At 33.7% G+C, this 21,008-nt stretch overlaps 2 protein-coding genes across 5 annotated transcripts; both read left to right on the top strand.

The window, feature by feature from the left end:
* The first annotated feature begins 626 nt into the window (after positions 1-626).
* Positions 627-3,512, top strand: LOC118058724 (E3 ubiquitin-protein ligase CSU1). The gene is made up of 2 exons (XM_035071468.2): positions 627-1,079; positions 2,620-3,512. Exons 1-2 carry the CDS (start codon positions 841-843, stop codon positions 3,293-3,295), a joined length of 915 nt encoding a protein of 304 aa, XP_034927359.1. The 5' UTR covers positions 627-840; the 3' UTR covers positions 3,296-3,512.
* A 9,406-nt stretch (positions 3,513-12,918) lies between these two features.
* On the top strand, positions 12,919-17,187 carry LOC118058734 (uncharacterized). 4 transcript variants are annotated; one of them, XR_012169745.1, is made up of 6 exons: positions 12,919-13,324; positions 13,993-14,056; positions 14,184-14,348; positions 15,169-15,234; positions 15,342-15,813; positions 16,991-17,187. XR_012169745.1 is itself a non-coding variant. In XM_035071478.2 (5 exons), exons 1-5 carry the CDS (start codon positions 13,026-13,028, stop codon positions 15,537-15,539), a joined length of 792 nt encoding a protein of 263 aa, XP_034927369.1. In that variant the 5' UTR covers positions 12,919-13,025; the 3' UTR covers positions 15,540-15,985. The 4 variants fall into 4 exon arrangements, 1 of the variants encoding a protein (XP_034927369.1); XR_004689229.2 differs by lacking the exon at positions 16,991-17,187 and adding an exon at positions 16,887-16,905; XR_012169744.1 differs by lacking the exon at positions 16,991-17,187 and adding an exon at positions 16,257-16,669.
* The last annotated feature ends 3,821 nt before the right edge of the window (positions 17,188-21,008 follow it).

Below are 21,008 nucleotides of genomic sequence, written 5' to 3'. Positions count from 1 at the left end.
ATTTTGAACTTATACCTTTAATTTTGATAAGTTACCGTATCAATTTTAAACTATTACTTTTTAATTATGAACTTACTGTTAATAATATAACTTTCAAACTGGTAATGTTTTAATTTTGAATTGTTACTGTTTTAATTTTGAACTTGTACTCTCAATTTTAATATGTTACTTTCTTAATTTCGATCTATTATTGTCTATAATTTTGATATTTGATTTTTGACGTGTTGCAATTATTTTTTAAACTTATATTTTTTCAAGTAGAGTTATAATGTCTTATCTTTGAGCTGTTATTGTTTTAAATTAATTAATTTTGAACTGTTACCGTAGAGAGCTGTTTTAATATAATGTGTATATTTTTATCTTATGAATTATTTTTATAATTTTATGTTATAGTTAAAATTTATAGTATTTTTTAATTTTATAATTCATGGATGAAAATAGAATTTATTTTTTAATTTTAATTTTGATTTTGATTTTTTAAAAAACAATTGATTTTAAAAAAACCCCTAGAAAATCTTTCATTCGACCCAACTAAATTCAGGATATTTGGATATTGATTTATTGCTATTTCTACTTAGTTTTACCAGTACTTATTTTTAAAAAAATTACTTTGATTAGAAATATATTCGAGGAAGCTATGTAACTTTTCTAATTTTATAGTTAAGATGACGTGTTGCCTTTAGTTATTTTTTTTTTTTCCTCACCAGCGTGTCGGTCAGACTTAAAAACCCGAAATCCACTTTCAAATCCCCAAATTCTTAATTCCTAGGGTTTCGTCTGCTTCACCTCGATCAAATACGTCGATCAAACCCAAAATAATATTTAGGGTTTACGTTAAAAATGCCTCAAAGACACTCAAAAAACAACAACGATTTAGCTTTTTTCACGTACGATGAGAAGAGAAAGCTAGGTTATGGGACACAAAAGGAGCGACTTGGAAAGGATTCGATTAAGCCATTCGATGCTTGCTGTCTCTGCTTGAAACCTTTTATTGATCCAATGTCTTGTCAGAAAGGTCATGTCTTTTGTAAAGAATGCATATTAGAATGCCTCTTAGCCCAAAAGAAAGACATTCAAAGGTAACAGCAACTTGGGTTCCTTCTATTTTCTTAAGAATTTTTCTGCTTTGTTGTTTATGTGATTTGGATTTTTGTTTTATTTATTTATTTATTTTTGCTTGTTGACAATAGAGGAAGATTGTTTTTTGAATTTTGGTTATTGTTTTAAATGTTTATTTTTTGGACTTGGTTTAGCGGGGGATTTGTTTTGTTGGTGAATTGATTGGATTCATAGTGAAATAGGACCTCGATTAAGTAAGTTTTGAGTTTAATAGCTCTTTTTGGAGAGCAAGGCTTTCCTTCATAAGGATAAGCAAGGTTTTATGATTATACTAGCAAGGCTTGTTGAGTTTTGAACTGAAATTGATATGATAAGTGGGAGATGATTGTTTAAATTTTGATTGAAAGGTTACAATCTGAATTGGAGATTAAATTGGGAACTTTTCTAGCGGCAGACCATGTTTTTGTGTGTTGAGAAGCTTAGGCTCTTTGAATTTTGTGACGAATGATGATACATGAATGCTCTGATTGATTTGGGTAGTAACTGTTTGGTTGTGTGTGAGCTAAAATGTCGTGAGGAAGTATTCCTGCCTTTATAGATTATTTTGCAACATGGTGTGGGGAGAAGGTTTTTGTTAAACTGCGAAGAGAACTCATGATTCAAGTTTTCCCCGTATTTAAGCAGTTATCTGTTCTGAATGTATGCTGTTGTAGTTTTTTTACCTTATTTCTTTATCTGATATACACTATTTCTTGGAATCTTGGAAATTAGGATCTTTTTCTTGGAATTTTGGAAATTAGGTTCTTGGGCAATTGAGTGGGTTGGAATTCATGGTGAAAGAAAGTTGGTCATTTTAACAGTCTAATCGGTCATCTTAGGTCACCGGCCAGCTTCTACAATTTTCATGGTGACTGTGTCTTTGTGGGCGCAATTGGTCTGCGAAGCTATTTACTACTGATTTTTTTGTCAGAAGCATAGGAGTCTTCTCTGGGAAAAAATTTAAGAAGATATTAATCTTTGCATTTATGGTAAAGATTTAGATGGAAAAGGGTCCTGTGACAATTTTATGTTATACCCGAACTAGAACTGGCTTTAAGTGCAATTTGCCCTCCCCTATCTTTTTTGTTATGAACTTAGAGAGCAGATTGGAACATCAATTAAAGATAAGAGAGCCTTGCTAGCTCAGCCCTTTTACCTGGAGGATCGAACTGTTTTGTACATTTTTTAGCTGTTTCCATGTATTGTGAGATCTTTTATTAATCTTTGCATTTATGGTAAAGATTTAGATGGAAAAGGGTCCTGTGACAATTTTATTTTATACCTGAACTAGAACTGGCTGTAATTGCAATATTCCCTCCCCTTTCTTTTTTGATATGAACTTAAAGAGCAGATTGGAACATCAATTAAAGATAAGAGAGCCTGTGCTAGCTCAGCCTTTTTACCTGAAGGATCGAACTGCTTTGAACATTTTGTAGCTGTTTCCATGTATTGTGTGATCTTCTTATATTCTTTACAGTGCCAATGCTGCGATGAGAAGTGTGTTTTTCTCTTACTTGTCAGGAAGTTAGCTGCTCATGAATTACAGAAGAAGCAGGAAAAGGATGAGGAGAAAGAGAAGTTAATGTTGCAGAAAGCAAGGGAGCTTGATGCATTTGATCAGCAAAATCATGGTGCAGTTCCACAGTACAGTGATAGAAACCACAGCCAAGACAAGCCTGGGTTCCATGGGGCAAACAGTGTGAAGGTCACTTCGTATGAAGAGGAAGCTCTCCGGACAATGAAAGCATTTTGGCTACCCTCAGCTACACCAGATGCTCCTGTTAAAGTAGACGCTCCTTCCACAAGTACTGTCTGCCCAGAAGGCAAGGAAAAGCTCAAGCTGAAGAGCCTGTTCCCTGTTTACTTTACAGAAGACACCAGTGAAACAAAATCATCCAGTTCTCTTGATAAGACCTACATTTGTCCTAGCTGCAAGGTTACTCTCACCAACACACTATCACTAGTGGCACTTAGTTCCTGTGGTCATGTCTTCTGCAAGAAGTGCTCTGACAAATTTATGGCTGTCGATAAGGTTTGTCTGGTTTGCACTAAGGGATGTAAAGAGCGCAATTTGGTGAACTTGGGAAAAGGTGGAACAGGCTTTGCTGGCCATGGGGATCATCTCATGGCAACAGAGTTCAAGCATTTGGGTAGTGGTTCAGGATTGGGACTTGTGAGACCAGCCGCAAAGTCTTAAACTCCAAGCAACTGTTTAATATGGTAATCTTGTTCCAGCTACTTTTGCATCATCTGAAAATGGCAAACCAAGGTCCTTTTGCCTAGACTGGTATCAATCTGGTTTGCAGTGTGATATGTATCATTTGTATACTGTCAGATAACTATTGGGAATACATTTCTGTATATCAAGCTGATAAATTTTGGTATGTCATGGCGTAAACATCATTTATGATGAATTCTGGGTTCAAAGGTCTACCCCTTTTGGATGCTAAGACTTGCTTCATTAGGGCACCATTCATCCTATGAAGTGTTAGAAATCTTAGCTCACAGGTAACACTTATTTGAGAAGAGAACAAAAATCTAAATAGCAGAGTTGAGTATACAAAGATCAATACTTTTAATTAATTGAGAGTACATATTAAAGGCTTCCAAAACAACCTGACAATAATAAAAAGCTCTCAACAAACATGAGAGATTATTGGACTTTAAATAACTGAATTCACAGCAAATTTTGTGGCAAAATCTGTTATGAAAACAATAACATTGAAACTTATTCATATAGCAGTCATCTCAATCTTTTATGTTTTTTTTTTTTTTTGAGGTAGATTTTTATAAACAAATTCTAATACTCCTTGAGATTTGCCTCAGACAATCTAAGTTTTATCATTAGAAATTTCTAGCCTTGATCTAGGAAGTGCTTTAATCATTATATCAGCAAGTTGAATATCGATAGGACAATATTAAAGCTTTATCAGTAAATTCTTTGCAGCTTCTCTTATGGAGTGAAATTTCATATTGATTTGTTTGGTCTTACCATGTTGGATCGGATTTTGAATAATGATAATGGCAGACTTGTTATCACAATAAAATTCAGTTGGTGAGCTTTGTTCTTGGCTCAGATCAGCAAGTAACTTGTTTAACCAGATTGCTTGATTTGTAGCAACTGCTATGGAGATATACTTTGCTTCTGCAGTTGATTGTGCCACCACTTATTTCTTTTTTGCATTCCAACAGATTGCACCTAAACCAATGGTGAAAACAAACCTAAAAGTGTTTTTCATGTCATCAACACTCACTCCCCAGTCACTGTCTATATATCCAATTAATTTAACTCCTTCTGTCTTAGAGTACCAGATGCCAAGGTCGATTGTTTCTCTAATATACTTCAACACCCTCTTAGCAACTCCCATGCGTACATTGCTAGGTGAGCTCATGAACCTTGACAACAAACCAGCTAGAAACATCAAGTCAGATTTGGTTGCTATCAAGTATAGTAGGCTACCTACTAAGCTTCTATATGCAGAGGGTTCCTCAAGTTTCTCACAATCATTCTTTGAAATCTTCTCATTTTGTGTCAATGGAGTTGCTACTTTTTTTGAATGATTCAAGCTTGAATTTCTTAAGTATATCAACAACATATTTCCTTTGTGAAACATAGATACCTGAACTGCATTGATGTATTTTCCATTCCAAGAAAGTAATTCATGATGCCAAGATCAGACATTTCAAAAACATCTTGCATTTCTTTTTTGAACTCTGCTAGTAATTTTACATTGCTTCCAATTACTAGCATGTCGTCAACATATAGTGATATTACCAGCTGCAGACCATCTCTATTTTGTTCCAAATACAAAGTAGCTTCATTTTCACTTCTCTTGAATCCCAATTGAATCAAATAAGTATCAATTCTGTTGTATCAGGCTTCTGGTGCTTGTTTCAAGCCATAAAGAGCCTTGTGTAGCTTGTATACTCTGTGTTCATGACAAGCAACTTCAAAGCCTTTTGGTTGCTGAACATATATTTCTTCAAGGAGTATCCCATTTAGAAAGGCAAACTTGATATCTAAATGATAAACTTTACATTCATTTTGACCCGCAAGTGCAAGTAGAAGTCTTATGGTGTCATGCCTAGCTACTGGTGCAAAAGTATCATTATAATCCACTCCAGCAACATAAGCAATGCCTTTAACAACCAATCTAGCCTTGTGCTTGAAAATTAAACCATCTAGATTGAATTTGGTTATAAGGATCCACTTCGCACTAATTTCCTTTTTGTCTTGAGGAAGCTCTATCAATCTCCAATTTGCATTTCTTTTAATGGAATCAATTTTTGATTTCATAACATCAATCTAAGCTGGAAATCTTGTAGCTTCAGTGTAACTTGTAGGCTCAACATGTACCAGATTACATCTTTCATACATATCAGACAATGGACTCACCTTAAGTATTGCTGAATTTGAAGTTGCTTTAATATCTGATTGATCTTTAACACCAATTCTTTCTACTGCTAGTTCAAGAGCAGCTGTGGTTTTCTGATCAACTTTCTTTAAGTCCTAATTCCAACAAAAATTCTCATTAAAATAAATATCTATGCTAATCTGAATTTTAGCTCCATTATGTAACCTTTAGATTAATTGCATATCCAACAAGAATTCCTTTCTCAGTTTTTTCTTCAAATTTTCCTCTTTTGGCATAAGGCACATGAAAGTAGCACAATTATCCAAACACTTTGAGGTGTTTGGTAGCAGGTTAGACACTATACCATGCTTCCAATGGTGTTTTGCTTTGAACAGACTTAGTTGGTAGTCTTTTAAGCAAATATATTAAAGTGTTTACTGCTTCAACCCATAGAAACGTTGGTAACTTCTTTTCAAACAGAATACACCTGGACATCTCCATCACAGTCCCGTTCTTCCTTTTAGAAACTCCATTTTACTATGGTCAGTATGAAACTGTCAGCTAATGTATAATCCCAGGTTCTTGACAAAATGTATTGAACTCCTTTGAAGTATACTATTCTCTATTATTAGTTTTCAACACCTTGATTTTATGACGACTTTGAGTTTCAACCATACTCTTAAAGTTTCTAAACATAGAAAGTGCTTGTGACTTGTATTTTAGAAAATAAACCCAAGTCATTCTACTAAAATCATCAATAAACAATATAAAATATAAATTATTGTTCAATGAGGTTGTACTTATTGGTCCATAGATGTCTGAATGGACTAATTCTAGCTTGTGAGTGGTTCTTTTGGATAAACTTTGAGGAAATTATTGTCGGTGTTGATTCCCAAGTTCACAGCTTCCATAGATTTGTGCACTAATATGAATTTTAGGCATATCTTTTACCATACCAGCATCATATATTAGCTTCAATGATTTTAAATTGTAATGACCAAATCTTTTGTGCCAAACAATACCTTCATCAACCTTGGCACTGAACACATGCCCTCAACTACATCGAGCTTCAAATAGAAGCTATTACCATCCATTTTGATTTTTGCTATCTCTGAATCATATGTATCAGTGATAATGCAAAATCTCTCTTTAAAAGAGACTTCATAACCATTTCTTAGCATTTGTGCAACACTAAGGAGATTTTGATAATTTTGGAATGTAAAGAATATTTGTGATGATTTTAGTACTTCTATTTGTGCTAAACACAACAATGCCCTTTTCTTTTAGCCTGTACAATATCTCCATTTCCCAACTTGATATTTGGTTGAAATGATCTATCAAAACAAGAAAAAAATGACAGAAACTTAGTCATGTGACTAGTGCAGCCATTGTTTATAAGCCATGTATTCAGCTTATAGGTGTTGCTAGCTTGTGATGCCATAAACAAATGCTCCTCATCATCTTTGCCTTTTTCAGAAACATTTGTTTGTTGTTGTATTTGCTGTTGAGATTGTTTCTTCTTGATTCTGTAATATTTCTCACTATGGCCAAGATGATTATAGAACGTACACTAGATAGAGGGTTTACCCTTAAACCAACAATATTTCTCAGCATGGTTAGTTCTTCTGCAATAAGAGCAAAGTGAGAAAAATTATCTTCTTAAAGATATACTTGTCTTTCCCTTAGAAAATTTGACAGGTTTCTTTCTTGGCAGGTTATTAGTACTCCTTCTTTTGTTGTTTGCTTGGAAAGCATCTTCAAGGCCTCATTTTCTCTCATTTGTACCTTTTGCTCTTGTACATGAAGTTTGCTAATTAACTCTACAATAGCGAGATTTTGCAAATCACAAGACTCTTTTATCGTAGAGATCTTAGCTTCAAAATTTTATGGTACAGATACTATAAGTTTTTTTACCACCTTATAATCTTCAAATGTTTTGTTAAGAAGTCTCATTTAATTTACAACATCCATTAATTTGCCAAAATAATCTTTGACGGACTCAACGGCTTTCATCTTCATCAATTCAAATTCTCTTTTCAATACAAGAAACCTAACTGTTTTGACTCTGTTTTTACCTTCAAATTCAACTTGGAGCTTGTCCCATACTTGTTTTGGTGCTTCCATGTTCATTATTTTGGTGAAAATATAATCTATAAGTCCAAAATATAGGCAGGTATGGCTTTGTCCTTCTTGACTTTTTATTCTTCATGCGCTTTCATCTAAGCAATTATGGGGTTTGTTATCAATGGTGATAGATCAGATTTAGACACAATAACATTTTACAAGCCTTGAGATCTTAGATAAAACCTCATCTTGACAGCCCAAATATGGTAGTATTCACCATTGAACATTGAAATTGCAGATGCAGTATTACTTGAAGTAGACATTGAAACAGAAGAAAAAAAATAAATGTTTACACTCACCCTCTATGTGTTTAACACTCAAAATACTTGCCTTATAGCCTGTAGGATATAAAGCTCTAATACCACTATTAGAAATCTTAGCTCACAAGTAACACTGATTTAAGAAGAGAAGAAAATTCTAAAAAGCATAGTTGTGTATAGAAAGATCAATACTTTTAATTAATTGAGAGTACCTATTTAATGGCTTACAAAAGATACATGACAATAATAAAAAAAAACTCTTAACAAACATGAGAGATTATTGGACTCCAAATAAAAAAATTCATAGCAAATCTTGCGGCAGAATTTGTTATAAAAACAATAACATTGAAGACTTGTTGTTATCCAATTTTGGGTTTCCATGCAAAAAATAAGAAAATACAAAAAAATATTCGGAAGGAATAAAAAAAAAAAAACAGGAGTGAGAAAAGGATGCTGAAATGCCTATAAAATGGCTAGGAATTGGTTGAGGAGGTTCAGAAATACAAGAATTGAAATTTGACGTTATATTTTCTACTAATGAGAGCCCTATTGACAAAGAAAATTCAAGTTGAGAAAGAAAAGTCTAAAATAAGATGTTTATGGACTCAATTAAATTTTATCCAAGGTTTAATTGAATTTATGGAGGGTTTAATTGCAAGAAAATTAATTTTTTAAGTCAATTTAGGCTTTTATTGGAAGTAATTAAAGTTATGGGGTGCAATTATAATTTTGAAGAAATGATTTGGTCAAATCTGGGGCTTACTTGCATAATTATTGAAGTTTGATGGTTAATTAGGGATTTAATTGAAACAATCCAACACCAAGGACTAAACCGAAAAAAGGTGCTAAAATCAAGGGATGTAATTATGATTTTTTTTGGGGGGCTTGATTACAAAATTGCATAAACATTCAAGGACCAAATCGGAAAATATCAGCTAAAATGGAAAAACAGTGCCATTTCACTTAAAGCTATTCATTATCTTCTTCAAATAAAACAACTGGCAATAAAAACAGAGGAAGCATTAGCAGCATAGACAACGGAGCTGCAGTTAAAGGGAGGCACGTCTCACGACTGATGTTCCTCGCTGTTGTGATGCACGCCGACTGTTACCTTAAAGCATGCATCTTCTGGCTATAAAAGTCAGAGGAGAAAACAGAGGAGGAACGAGGATTGGACAGGAAAAAAAGAGAAGACAAAGAGGGAGAAAAGAGGACAGAAAAAAAAAACTTGAGATAGGGAACAAAGGGGAAGGAAAAAAAAAAGAAAATCTAAGAGAAAAAGAGAGAGTAGAGTGAACGGTGAAGCACCAGCAAAAGGCAGGAGGAGGAAGAAGAAAATACAGAGAAACTGAAGCAACGTCCTCCGTGTACCATGGCCCGTCCTCCTCTTCACCGCCACCAGTCGCACTGCTAGCACTAGTCGCACTGCCACGAAGTCGCTGCAAAGAGGCAAGAGTGTTGTTTACAGGGAGAACAAAAAAAAAGGGGGGGGGAGAATAATAGCACACTAAAGTAGAGTGAAGAAGGAGGAGGACCAACGTTTGCCACTACAACTGGTTGCTGTGACACCAACGCCACTGGGAGCCACCAGAACCGTGAATGAAAGCGCCTTCATTCCAGGTAGTTCTTTTATCCTTGTTTTTGTTTCCTATTCATCGTCTTTGTATGCAGAATGTTTCTGCAAGCAAAATGAACATATAATTACCCAGTTACTGTGCATGAGCATAGTAACTGGGTAATTGTATTTGGGCTAGTTATCGTACATGGGAACAGTAACCAGCCTGGGTTGGATTTCAGCCCACCTATAGGGTCGGGCTGAGTCCAGCCCAATAGGAGATAGTTTGCATTTTATTGGGCTGATCTCGGCTCAATTTTTCTTGGGGCTGGGTCCACCCCGTTAAAAATATATATATAAAAAAAATAAAATAAAAAAGTGAAATATGCTTCAAAAATTATTTATAAAAAAATCTAACTTTCCTGCGTATTTTTCTACTAAATTTTGCTTAGTATTTGGTTTGTATTTTTATACCATAAAGATGCAAATCCGGTATTAAAGTACCTAGTTTTCGTCAAAACATAAAAAAAAGGTTTTGTTTTCACGCATATGGCCTAGTCTTTCAAAAAAAAAAATCATATCATATTTTCATACAACAAAGATTCAAAAATTTATATTAGCATGTATTTTGGCTCTAATAACCAGTTTATTAAAGTCACGAGAACTAGACCAATATTTCAAAATTTTCAAAAAAAATTATTTTGTTTTTTCTTTTAAATATCTAGGGTTATGATCTTATACGTAAGACGTATTCCAGATATTAAAATTCTTTTGTTGGCGTTAAAACAATTAGGTTTTACCCGATAAAATAATGATCTCTTTACCGAAAAAGACTTTTCTTAAACCATAGACGAACCAACAGCTAGAAAACACGACAAGACCTTAGATTTTATCGGAGAATTAAACAATGCAGCCTACCTTAGGTAGAGCATATTTGGGGTGCTAAAACCTTCCCTTTAAGCAATCAGTTCTCATACCTGGTCTCTGAGACCAGTTAGGGTTTCTAGTAACCAAAATAATAAGTGGTGAATTCCATTCCATTTTTTCACTAATAAAAGACAAGAATCCCTTGTCTCCCCTTATTTTTCTATGATAGATAAAATTTTAAGGTTGAATGTTTTTGCCGCAATGTTGCACACGTGCGACAAGACTTATTTAAACACTTATCTGCACTTATCTCTATCTTTTATTTTTAAAGCAGATTCTCATAAACCAAATTCTAACATGAAGATGGACCTTCAGGTGACCTGCAAAAGTTATTTGAACGTTGTGCAGACCTAATTAGTAATGAAGTATCTCAAATATTTTGATGAGATATATTATATAGTTTCTGTTAGGCAATTTCATTGTCAATTAAACTAAGATAACTTGAATAGAGGGATAAGCACTCGTCTATGATCATAGGGATGCCAAAAACTAGAACTATGGGGAGAAATGACTTGGGCTGGGATTGTTTCTTATAATTGGAATAATATGCATGGATTGGCTGCATAATTTTGGTAAGGCCATGGAGGGGCAAGGACTGTTCTTAGCTTGTTGGTGCATTTTCAACTGGTTCCAGCCTGCGGCCCTTCTTTGGCCCTTGGTGACATCATATAACGCAACACCTTTCATAATACACATGGTACATGCCAAGGTCCTTGGTGCTCCATTTGACACTATCATTTTCCTTTGATTTTGTCAAATGAGCACTATAAAATGGCCTTTTGCACATGGGTTTGTGGAGAAATTCACATTAGTTGCACAAAAAGTGATATTTATCGGGAATTAGAAGTTTATCTTAGCAAAAACAAAACTCCATGTATGCATGATTTTCTAAAGGTCCCGCCTCCATGATCAGCAGCACCATGATGGCCTTTTATTGAAGGAATTCTCCAAGGGTGAGATAGAGATGGTGATGATGTGTTTATTTATTAAACAGGTAAACCAACAAATTTGTTTGTTAATTATGAATGCTATTTGATTAGGCATTTACCTGTAAAATTAGTTCATCATGGGCATGGCCTGTTCTTCAGTGAACACCTAACGACATGCTCTTCTTTGCCTTCCACTCAACTTGATACCTAGTTTTCCTTCCAATTATAGAAAACACATCCATCTTCTTGTTTCCCCCACAATGTGTGTTCATGTTCAAATATGACAGGCCTCTCATAAAATATTATTTCAATTGGTGTGAATTCAGTTATGTTGTGAGTTTTATTTTAAAACATAATTTTTTGGAGAGAGAGGAGACCCTCATGCATTAGCAAAGAGGTTTCAATTTTCATGCATTGGGAATTTTTTTTTTTTTGCAAGTTTCTTATTAGGTCATCTCATAATTGGATTGATATAATCTTTTTTTGAACATAAACTCTTCTAATTTCCTTTTTCTAGAGTTAGACTCAAAACCATAAATCTCAAGATTAAAAAAAAATATTTTAAAATTAATAAAATAAAATAAATGAAAAATATTCAAAATAAACCTTTTCGTTATGTTTTGTTTTTTATTTTTTGAGAATTTAGAAACTAATATTAATTTTGTTTTTTACTTGTTGTAGTTGTAACCACAGTGAAGACGGTTAGGAAACAAGTGTTAAGCAATAACTCTTATTACATGGCAACAGCTGTACCGTCTTAAAATCCAAGTGGGTCCCACTTTCCATTAATTCCCCGCCAACCCCACCCAACTAGAAGACAGAGAATCGTCTCTTAGAAAACCTAAAAGCAACGGCCTCCCCATAAGTATAAAACAAAGGTAAACTATTATTTAGGTCCTCTATGTCCATATTTATTTTAGTATAGTCCTTATAGTATGAGATTTCTTCACGTGATGTTTGAGAGTGCAACCCAAAATAACTCTTTTAAGTTTTCAGTAATGCTACAAAACAAAACAAAAAGCCCTACTATAAACTTAAATAAAACCATCAAGAAAGAGTTCTTATGGGCTTCCTTTTTTATTTCTATCTTTAGTAATGAACTAATTTCATTAATTTTTTGTTAATAAATTATTCATGTAATTTGATGATTTAATTATAAAAAATAGATTATTTTGGTTACAAAATTGATTATTTCCCAATATCCAAAACCATCTTGTCTCCATTAAAAAAAAATGGATTCAATACTGTATATGCATGAGAAAAAAGCATGTAGCCAAAATGATAAAAAAAAATGAATTAAAAGAAAATAAAATGATAGAGAAGCATGAGCAAGGAAAGGAATATAAAGAAGGAAAAAAAAAATAATATTCGGTCAATTTTGATTTTGCTTTTTTATCAAGATATTGCTATTTTAATATAAAAAAAATTGGATTAACTCACTAACCCATCAATTAACCAAGCTGAAACACAGTTTAATCTCAGTAACTAGTAGCCCTAGTTCTCGAGTCAGGTTAGACCTAGGCCTTTTAAAGCTACAAAGTTTATAAAAAATACTATAAACTATAGAGGACAAAGTAGAGCATTGAGTACTCTATAGGGACTAGAATATAGTTTATCATATAAAAAATAAAACTGAAAACACATTGCCATATATAAAAAGGAGAGAAGCCCTTTTTTTAATGCACAAAGGATAAGAAGGAAGAGAACGAAAGAAAGGAAAACTTTTGGTGTGTTTGCTTACTGGTAAGTGATTTGTCAAACTTTCTTTGTTTGTGAAATGGGGGATTTGGAAAAGCAATTAGAGGTGAATGGAAGGAAGGAGGAAGATGAAGAGGAGAAGCTGTTAATGGAAGGAATGAGTGTTTTGGATTTTGATCTGTTATGTTCTACTGTGGCTATGCAAACACAAGGCAAATATTGGGCCAAACTTGAAAGCAAAGAAGAAGAGGAAGAAGGTGATTTGCGTCATTATAATAATGGAGTTGGAGTTGGAGGTGGCGGTGGTGGTTTCAGGATGTGGGAAGGTGAAGTTCTTGATTGCTTTGATGACCGCCGCATTGCCATTGAATCTCTTTGGTAATCTTCTATCTCTGTTTCTGTTTTCCGAGTGTTCCGTGATTAGAATTTACAAGGAGAAGCTAAACCCATAAAGAAAAGATGGAACTTTTCATTTTGTTTTCGTTCTTTTTTTAAAAAAAATTATTCCTTTGGTTTTGTTGTGTTTCTAGCTAATTATTGCTTTGCGTTAAATTTAATAAAAAAATATTTTAGTTTAGTTTACGTTTGTGTGTAGTCTTTTAATGTTAATGGGTTTGGGGAGTTTAATTGGATATGGAAATTTCATGATGGCAGCTTTAAATTTGTATTTTTAAAAAAAATCAGTTTGGTTTATAAATATATATTTGTATTGTTTCTTTAAATATAACATGAGGTGAAGAATTCATGTTTGTAGCTTTAAATATATATTTGTATTGTTTCTTTAAAAAACTGTTTATGTGTGGATATTGACTTTAATTTTATGGGAATTTAATAGTTAAAGGCAATGCTCAGAAGGGATCTTTTTGTGTGTGTGTTATGATGAATTATCTTCAATGTTGATTTGTTTATTCTGGTCAATTATGCCGTCTTTGGGCCATTGAACATAGAGTGTTTCAGGCAATATTGGATTCTTCCATTTTTTTTTATTGGTATTATGTGTTTGAATTTTGCTCTGACTTTAAGTAACCGTGCACTTGATGTTGCAGCTGTCCATGCTATAGATTTGGAAAAAACATGAGACGAACTGGTTTTGGTTCTTGTTTTCTTCAGGTGGCATTTTCTTGCAATTCTTTAAATTTTAAGAATTTAGATAACTAAAGTAAGAATTTGGCTTTTACAAATTCAAAATGTGATCTTTATGCAAATGAATTCTGAATTCATAAATGTGATTTTGCAGGGAGTCGTATATTATGCTCTTGCTTTCAGTGCCCTTCTCAGCTTTGTTGCCTTTATTGTGACGAAGCGTCTCTACTTTCTGTATTTTTCAGTTGCAATTACCTTCTTTATAGGAATGTATTTGGGTTTCTTCCGCACACAGATGAAAAAGAAATTTAACATCAGGGTGAGCATTTATATATCATTGTGTTTAACTTTTGCTGATTATTTGGTTTAGTTGCAACATGAGATGGTTTTATTCTTAGATTTTTGCTTCTTGTTTTATCTTTTAGATTATGTGCGTAGAAGCACAGCTATATTCACATTTGTATTTGATATCTCTCTTTATGTGAATCAAACTTTGACATTTAAGTGTATTTGATATACATTGTGCCTTCAATTGTCAAATGTAATGGGACTTTGTTGGAAGACCTGCATATATAAGTGTTCAAAGTTTACTGGTATTTATGAGAATCATCATGCAGATTTTTTTGTTCTGGACATTCGAGTGCTAGTGCATATGAAGTGGAGCTAGAAGGAATGACTTCAACTGTTTTTGGTTTGATAGGCATAACTACTTTTATTGTGTGACCTCCAAACTTGTCAGTTCAAATGTGTTGACAGTGCTCTCTCATTAGTTTGAGTTTTGTTTATTTTCTCTATATCGTTGTATCACTTTGAACATCTGTATTATAAACCTAATGGTTGCAGTTTACATTTTCATCAATGTCAAGTTTTGGTCAGATCATCTTATTTGTGCTTTGCATTAACCACATTTGAGGAGGAATTGAACTTCTGTCTAGTAGATCTATTTTAGTTTGATTTCAACACAACCTCCACGGAGATTATCAAAATATTTTCTCTCTCATTTTCTTTCATTGGTTACTTACTAGTTATTTGAGGCTACCTGATTTTTCTACTTTTGTTCCTGAAACTTCTATCTTTTAGACTATAAGTTGCAAATAAATCATACTGACTCTATGTTTTTTGGAATGTGTTCATTTTAGGGTAGTGATAGTTCCTTGGATGATTGTGTCTACCATCTGATCTGCTCCTGCTGCTCATTATCCCAGGTTCTTTTCTGCCGACCTATGTATAAATTTTGATTGTTGTTAATCATAGCCAAACACTTGGACGATTCTGAAACCTAACTATAAGCATTTCATCTATAATGGAGCAGGAATCGAGGACATTGGAGATGAACAATGTCCAAGATGGTATCTGGCATGGTCGGGGTGATACTATATGTGTAGGTAGTTATAGTGAAGGAAATAAAGTGTTCCTGGAATTGCACCCACCTTCTGCTGTTGCAGCAAAGTCCCCTGCCATTTGCAGCATGCAAAAAAGTACTGATCTCAGTGACCAATCTTCAACTTGAGGTGTTTGGGCATCTATGACCTTGATCTCTGCATCAATGTATTATCAGCTTCCGCTTGTTTGTTTCCCTGAAGAAAGGGTTGATACACAGGCTGTATCACCAATCTTATTTATGAGAAACCATCAGAGAGTAGCGTGGAACATTTGCTGCCTAACCTAAGAACGCTGCCTTTTCAAATCAAGGAAGATGGCCTGCTTTACAGTATCCGATAAAGAAGATGTTTCCAGTCCATGCGGACAACTCAGTCTTGCATTTAACAAGAGTTTTGTTATCGGTTAGACCCTTGTTCTTAATGTGCTTTGCTTATCTGTGAAAATTGTAAATATTGTAGTTACGTCTATTCTTGTGAAGCAACACTATTTATTTCACTCTGGCCGAGTGCGATTCTACTGCTTAGATTTTATCAGGAGAAATCAAGTGTATCAACAGCCTTGGCTTTTGTCTTCCCTGAAAGCTCTCATGATAATAGCTTAGAAACTGATCTACTCGGTCCTTAATGCACTAGCACATTGAGAGCATTATAGATTATGAAATGCAATGGTCCACACTAATGATCAAGGTACGCAAACCTTTAAAGTAAAACTTTTAGGTCCCAAATTATATTACCTCTTTAAGATCTTGAATCTCGTACACCACAGATTCCATGTACTTGTGTGTAGGGACTCCATTAAAATTTTGTTCTTTGGGCTGGTTGAATGACCCTTTTCAGTATTTTAGGATTACAGAGGAAGAGTTGAATACACTTAGTTGAATATGGTGTTCTCGGGTCAGCATTATATCCTATGATTCACCAAAAAAATTGCCCATAAAGTTACTGATGTTGCATTTTCCGGAGTTAGTGATGGGGAGAGGGGAAGACTACTTGAGGGATTGCTGGTCTTGGTTGTGCAGTGGTTGTTGTATGGGTCTGCTCTGAAATCTCAGCTGGAGTCCCTTGGTTGTTGTGGGGTTGTTCGACAGCGTGGTGGCTGGACTGGTCTTTGACGTGGACTATTTGGGTTGGTCAACAATGGGTGGCTCCTGTTCTGTGGGTGGTGGCATGGTTATGGCTGTTGATCCGGGGAGGATGAATTGATTTTTTTCCGAAGAGAGAGTAAATGTAGGAAAAGGGAAGAGATTGAAAAAAAAAAAAAAAACTGATATATTATATGCTGGTTTTTCATGACTGTGCAAATACATGAGTAAACTTTATGATATATTATGATGTTTTTTCTCTTTTAATTGCTAATATATAGAAATCTGACTCAATAAATAAAAAACAATTATTTATCAAATAGAAATTTTGTAATTCACATGTTTTTCATCGCCCGCAATCCAGAGATAAAAATCTACAACACTATTTGACAGATGAGAAAATTTGTTTCCTTTCCTTTAAAGGAAAGGACCAAGGGTTTAAAAGCTTCTTACGACAACTGCTGAGGGTTGCTTCGGTTTTCTTGTTGTTTTGAAAGGGAGGCAACGTCTTTCAGTAGAAAAGAGAAGAACAAATTCTTCAAGGAGCCAACAACTTGGAATCCAATTTCCTCAAGGAGACGTGAGCCTCAAGGAGCTAGATTTATCATGGAGCAATCATTTTTTCTGATGTTAAATGTATCAAATACATTGGTATTCAGTTTAATTATGAAATAAGTTTTCTTTTATAGGATTATGGTATAGCTTAATTATGATTATCCAAGTACTTATGTTATTAAATTAATTCATACCTCTCTCTAAACTTATTGCATGCGAATGATTGATCACTATTTATATTATTAAGGAATTAACTATGAACTGAAAAGTGATAAATGTTCTGTTAACATTTGAAATACTATAAAAAAAATTCATAGGATAAAGATATTTATAACCTTATGTAATTGTTAGAGTTTCATTGTTTTTAAGAAATTTTGACAAGTTCAGAATTTTTGCTAGAAATGCCAAAAATTACTTGTTAAGATATTGAGACCGTTTGTCTCTGCGTTTGCACTTGTGTTTGGTGCAAATTTGAATTTTTTTTTTTTGTTAAAATTGAGTTCGGTTTGTACTTTTTAGATCGTTTTAATGTGCTGATGTCAAAAATGATTTTTAAAAAATGAAAAAACATCATTGGCATGTTTTCGGCACGAAAAACTATTTGAAAAGCAACCACTACCACACTGCCAAACACGCTCATTATATTAATGCTAAAAAAAAGATTGATGAATAGGTTTGAGAAACTCAATTATCTTCAATAATAAATATAGTAATTAATTTGATCATAAATGCCGTTTGAACCTTGAATTGGTTTAATTAGTGCAGTTAGGGGTTTAATTAGAGAAATATCAAAGTTCAGGAGTCAATTCTAGTTAAATTTGCAAGGAATAAGGATCCAGGGACTAGAATGAATATGAATTGAGATTCCAAGGGTTTAATTGAATCAGGGGTGAAATTGTAATAATTAGAAGTTTGAAGAGTCAATTAAGTCTGAATTGGAAAAACCCAAAACCAAAGACCATTTTGTAAGGAACGTAGGAAATCCAAGAGTCTAATTGCGAAATTACAGGGGTGAGACTGAAAATATCATAAACTATAAGAACAATGTGGAGCTTAATTGAATGTGTTCAGACGTTTAGGGGGCAAATTGACATATAACTTTAATTTTAACCTAGTTCCCTTTTAACAGACGAAGTGTCGTTGGGATGTAAACCAAGCCCCAAATGACATGTCGTTTTAACACTGTTCATTTTCTTCTATCCTTTGAACCGGAAAAGCTGCCCGAGTGGTTATGTTAGCAGCCATGGTTCAGCCAAATCTCCCCACCAAACCACACTAAAGCTTCCTAAAATCATAGCCCAAATCACAGCCTTCAACTATCACTAAGTTTTGCAGTTTCCTTCCCCCCTAAAATGTTCTCGTGGCACAACAAGAAGCTGTCCCTGACAGTCTAAGAAGATGAGGACAGTCGCGCCCGTTTCTGAGCAAGATAGCTGTTGTGGTTTTTCATTCAAAAGGCTTCGTTCTCCCTGAAAAGTGGAGGAAATCAGATTTAATGGGGATTTTGCTGATACCTTTTGGCCTATAAGAACTTAATGACAAAACCGTAGGGAAGGGTGGAGAGAACACAAAAAAAAAGAAGCCCCTGCTTCTTGATTTTCCCAGTCACAAGTACCAGCACCCTTGCCTTCCATTTTTTCCCAGCAACACAATACATCCATCACACTCCTAAAAACAACTGAGAGCCATGTTTACAACACCCTAAGCAACAAACCCTTTCTAAAAACTAGTCTGGATTAGTGGAAGGAAAGGAAAGAGAAATAGTAGCAGCACAACAACGGGTGTGTTTTTGCCCTTTTATTCCTTCGAACTCCTAGGCCTTCCTCCTGTGTACTTGGATTGGTATGGTACAAGAATATGATTAGAGTCTGTGTTTGATTAGTTCAGATGGTATTCTAAGTGTATATTCAGAGCATGTTAATTTTATTTTTTTTACTTGGAAGTTCAGTTTCTCTTCTGTTAGAGAACGGTATCATTTTGGAATGCAGAGCCTTAGATATTTATTGACAGTGGCTAGTATTTTGGCATAAGTTTCTGGTTTTTCATCTTATCTGTAAGACTGTCAGTATATGTTTGATAATTTTCTATGCTCATTGCTTGATCTGTTTTTCTTGGAAGAGCATATGTTAATCAAAATGATGAACAATTCTGGGGAAGCTTATTTCATCCTTTCTGCCTTTAAATATGCATGCTTTTCTTATAAGTAGAGTGAGTTAAGAGGCTTCTAGTCCGAGTGGAATTTGTGCTAAGCTGGGTGTTTTTTTTCCGGCCATGCTTAAAGTCGTCGCTTTCCTTCAAGTAGAGATCAGGGAAGTCTTTTTTTTTTTTTTTTTTTTTTTTTTTTCCGGGTCTGAATTCTAGACAGTATAGCATATAGTTCATGAGGAGGATATCTGTTTTGTTTAGCTGAATCTGATATTTTAATTTTGCTCAAAAAAGTTGAAAGGCTTGTTATAATAAGTTTCTTTGTTTGGGAGGGACCATTTACACATGAATTAAGTGGCCCGATTTTCTTTTGAATGCTTTTTATGTTGGCTTTTGATATCTGTGATGCCAGTAAACCTAAAATAAGAAGAAAAAACAAATCTTTGTTTTAGCTTTTTTTTTTTCTAACAAAAAAATAAGAACACATTAAATACAAAAAAATATTTTGCATGTATTTTGATGCTTAGTAACAAGTTTATTAAATCTAATTATAAGAACTTGGCAAAAATTAGAAATTATTTTTGATCCTAATATTAACTGACGTCAAAATTAGAAATATCATATATTTTCTTCAAGTAATACTTACCAACACCAAAGTTAAAAGTATTTGTAGTTTAATATTCACCGATGATAGAATCAGGAATATTATAGACAAAATATCAATAGCATAATACAATAGACCCTTAACAATTTAAAACAAAACCAGTAATGCAACTTATCTCAGGTAAGATGTTTTATAGGTGATGGTATATTCTATTTTGCTTAACCAGCTTTGTATTACAAAATCTTTATTGACTAGCTAGTGTTTTTTGTAATCATAATACTAAGTGATAACTTTTTAAACAAAACCTTTTCTTTTAAAAATAAAATATAATGTATTTGTTTCTTTTCCTTTTATATTACTTTTTAAGATCGCCGTGATGTTAGGTGTGACAAAGTTTTTTTTTTTAAATGTTGAAACTATTTGTTACATCGTATACATCATTAAAAAAAGCAATTGAATGATAGTTAAATATTGGTTTCATTTGAGTTAATTTTACAAACACATAAACTGTGTTTGGTTAGCATTTTAGTATAGAAAAGGCAAAAACATGTTTGATTAGATGAACAAAAACAGAGGAAATTTTATTTTTTTTATAATAGTTTTATAATGAATCTCAGTCATTTTTAAACGAGAAAGATACGAGACATGTCCCATCCATCCTAATTGCATTCATTGTTTTTAATTATTATTATTTTTTTGTTGAAATTAATTCTCTCTGAATTCAACCCAAACAAAAAAAATTCTAAGTTTGCAATGAAAACACTTTGAATTAAGCGTCCAAGAATGGAACATATAATGGGGCATTCCAAGAATGCCGACATCAAAAAGTTAAACTAGTTTTTGCCAACGTAGAGCTATTAGATTTGATTTATTATTTTTTTTGACCACTTTTATCAAATTAAATAATTTAATCAACATCCACATTTTGTTAATGCGGGTATCTTATCTAGTTTTTACCTAGACCATGTGATTTAATCATGGAGGTTGACGACTACAAGGGCTTGCTCTTCTATATCCTGTTCTTGAACAATGAACTTAAAAATCACAATCACCTCAAACCATGTGCTACACGCACGGCTTCTTTCCTTGCACCATATTTCTTCCACAATGTCGGTGTCTTGTTCGTTGAAACCGGAGAGGTTAGTCCTCAACAATTGGCAAATATTATAGTTAAGATGAAAGGTTTTGTAGTTATCCATGGATGACTAATC

This window comes from Populus alba, chromosome 4 (genome assembly GCF_005239225.2).
Source record: "Populus alba chromosome 4, ASM523922v2, whole genome shotgun sequence".
NCBI classification, from domain to species: Eukaryota; Viridiplantae; Streptophyta; class Magnoliopsida; order Malpighiales; family Salicaceae; genus Populus; species Populus alba.
The sequence above is the reverse complement of the archived record's forward strand: the minus strand, read 5'-3'. Positions and strand labels throughout refer to the sequence as shown.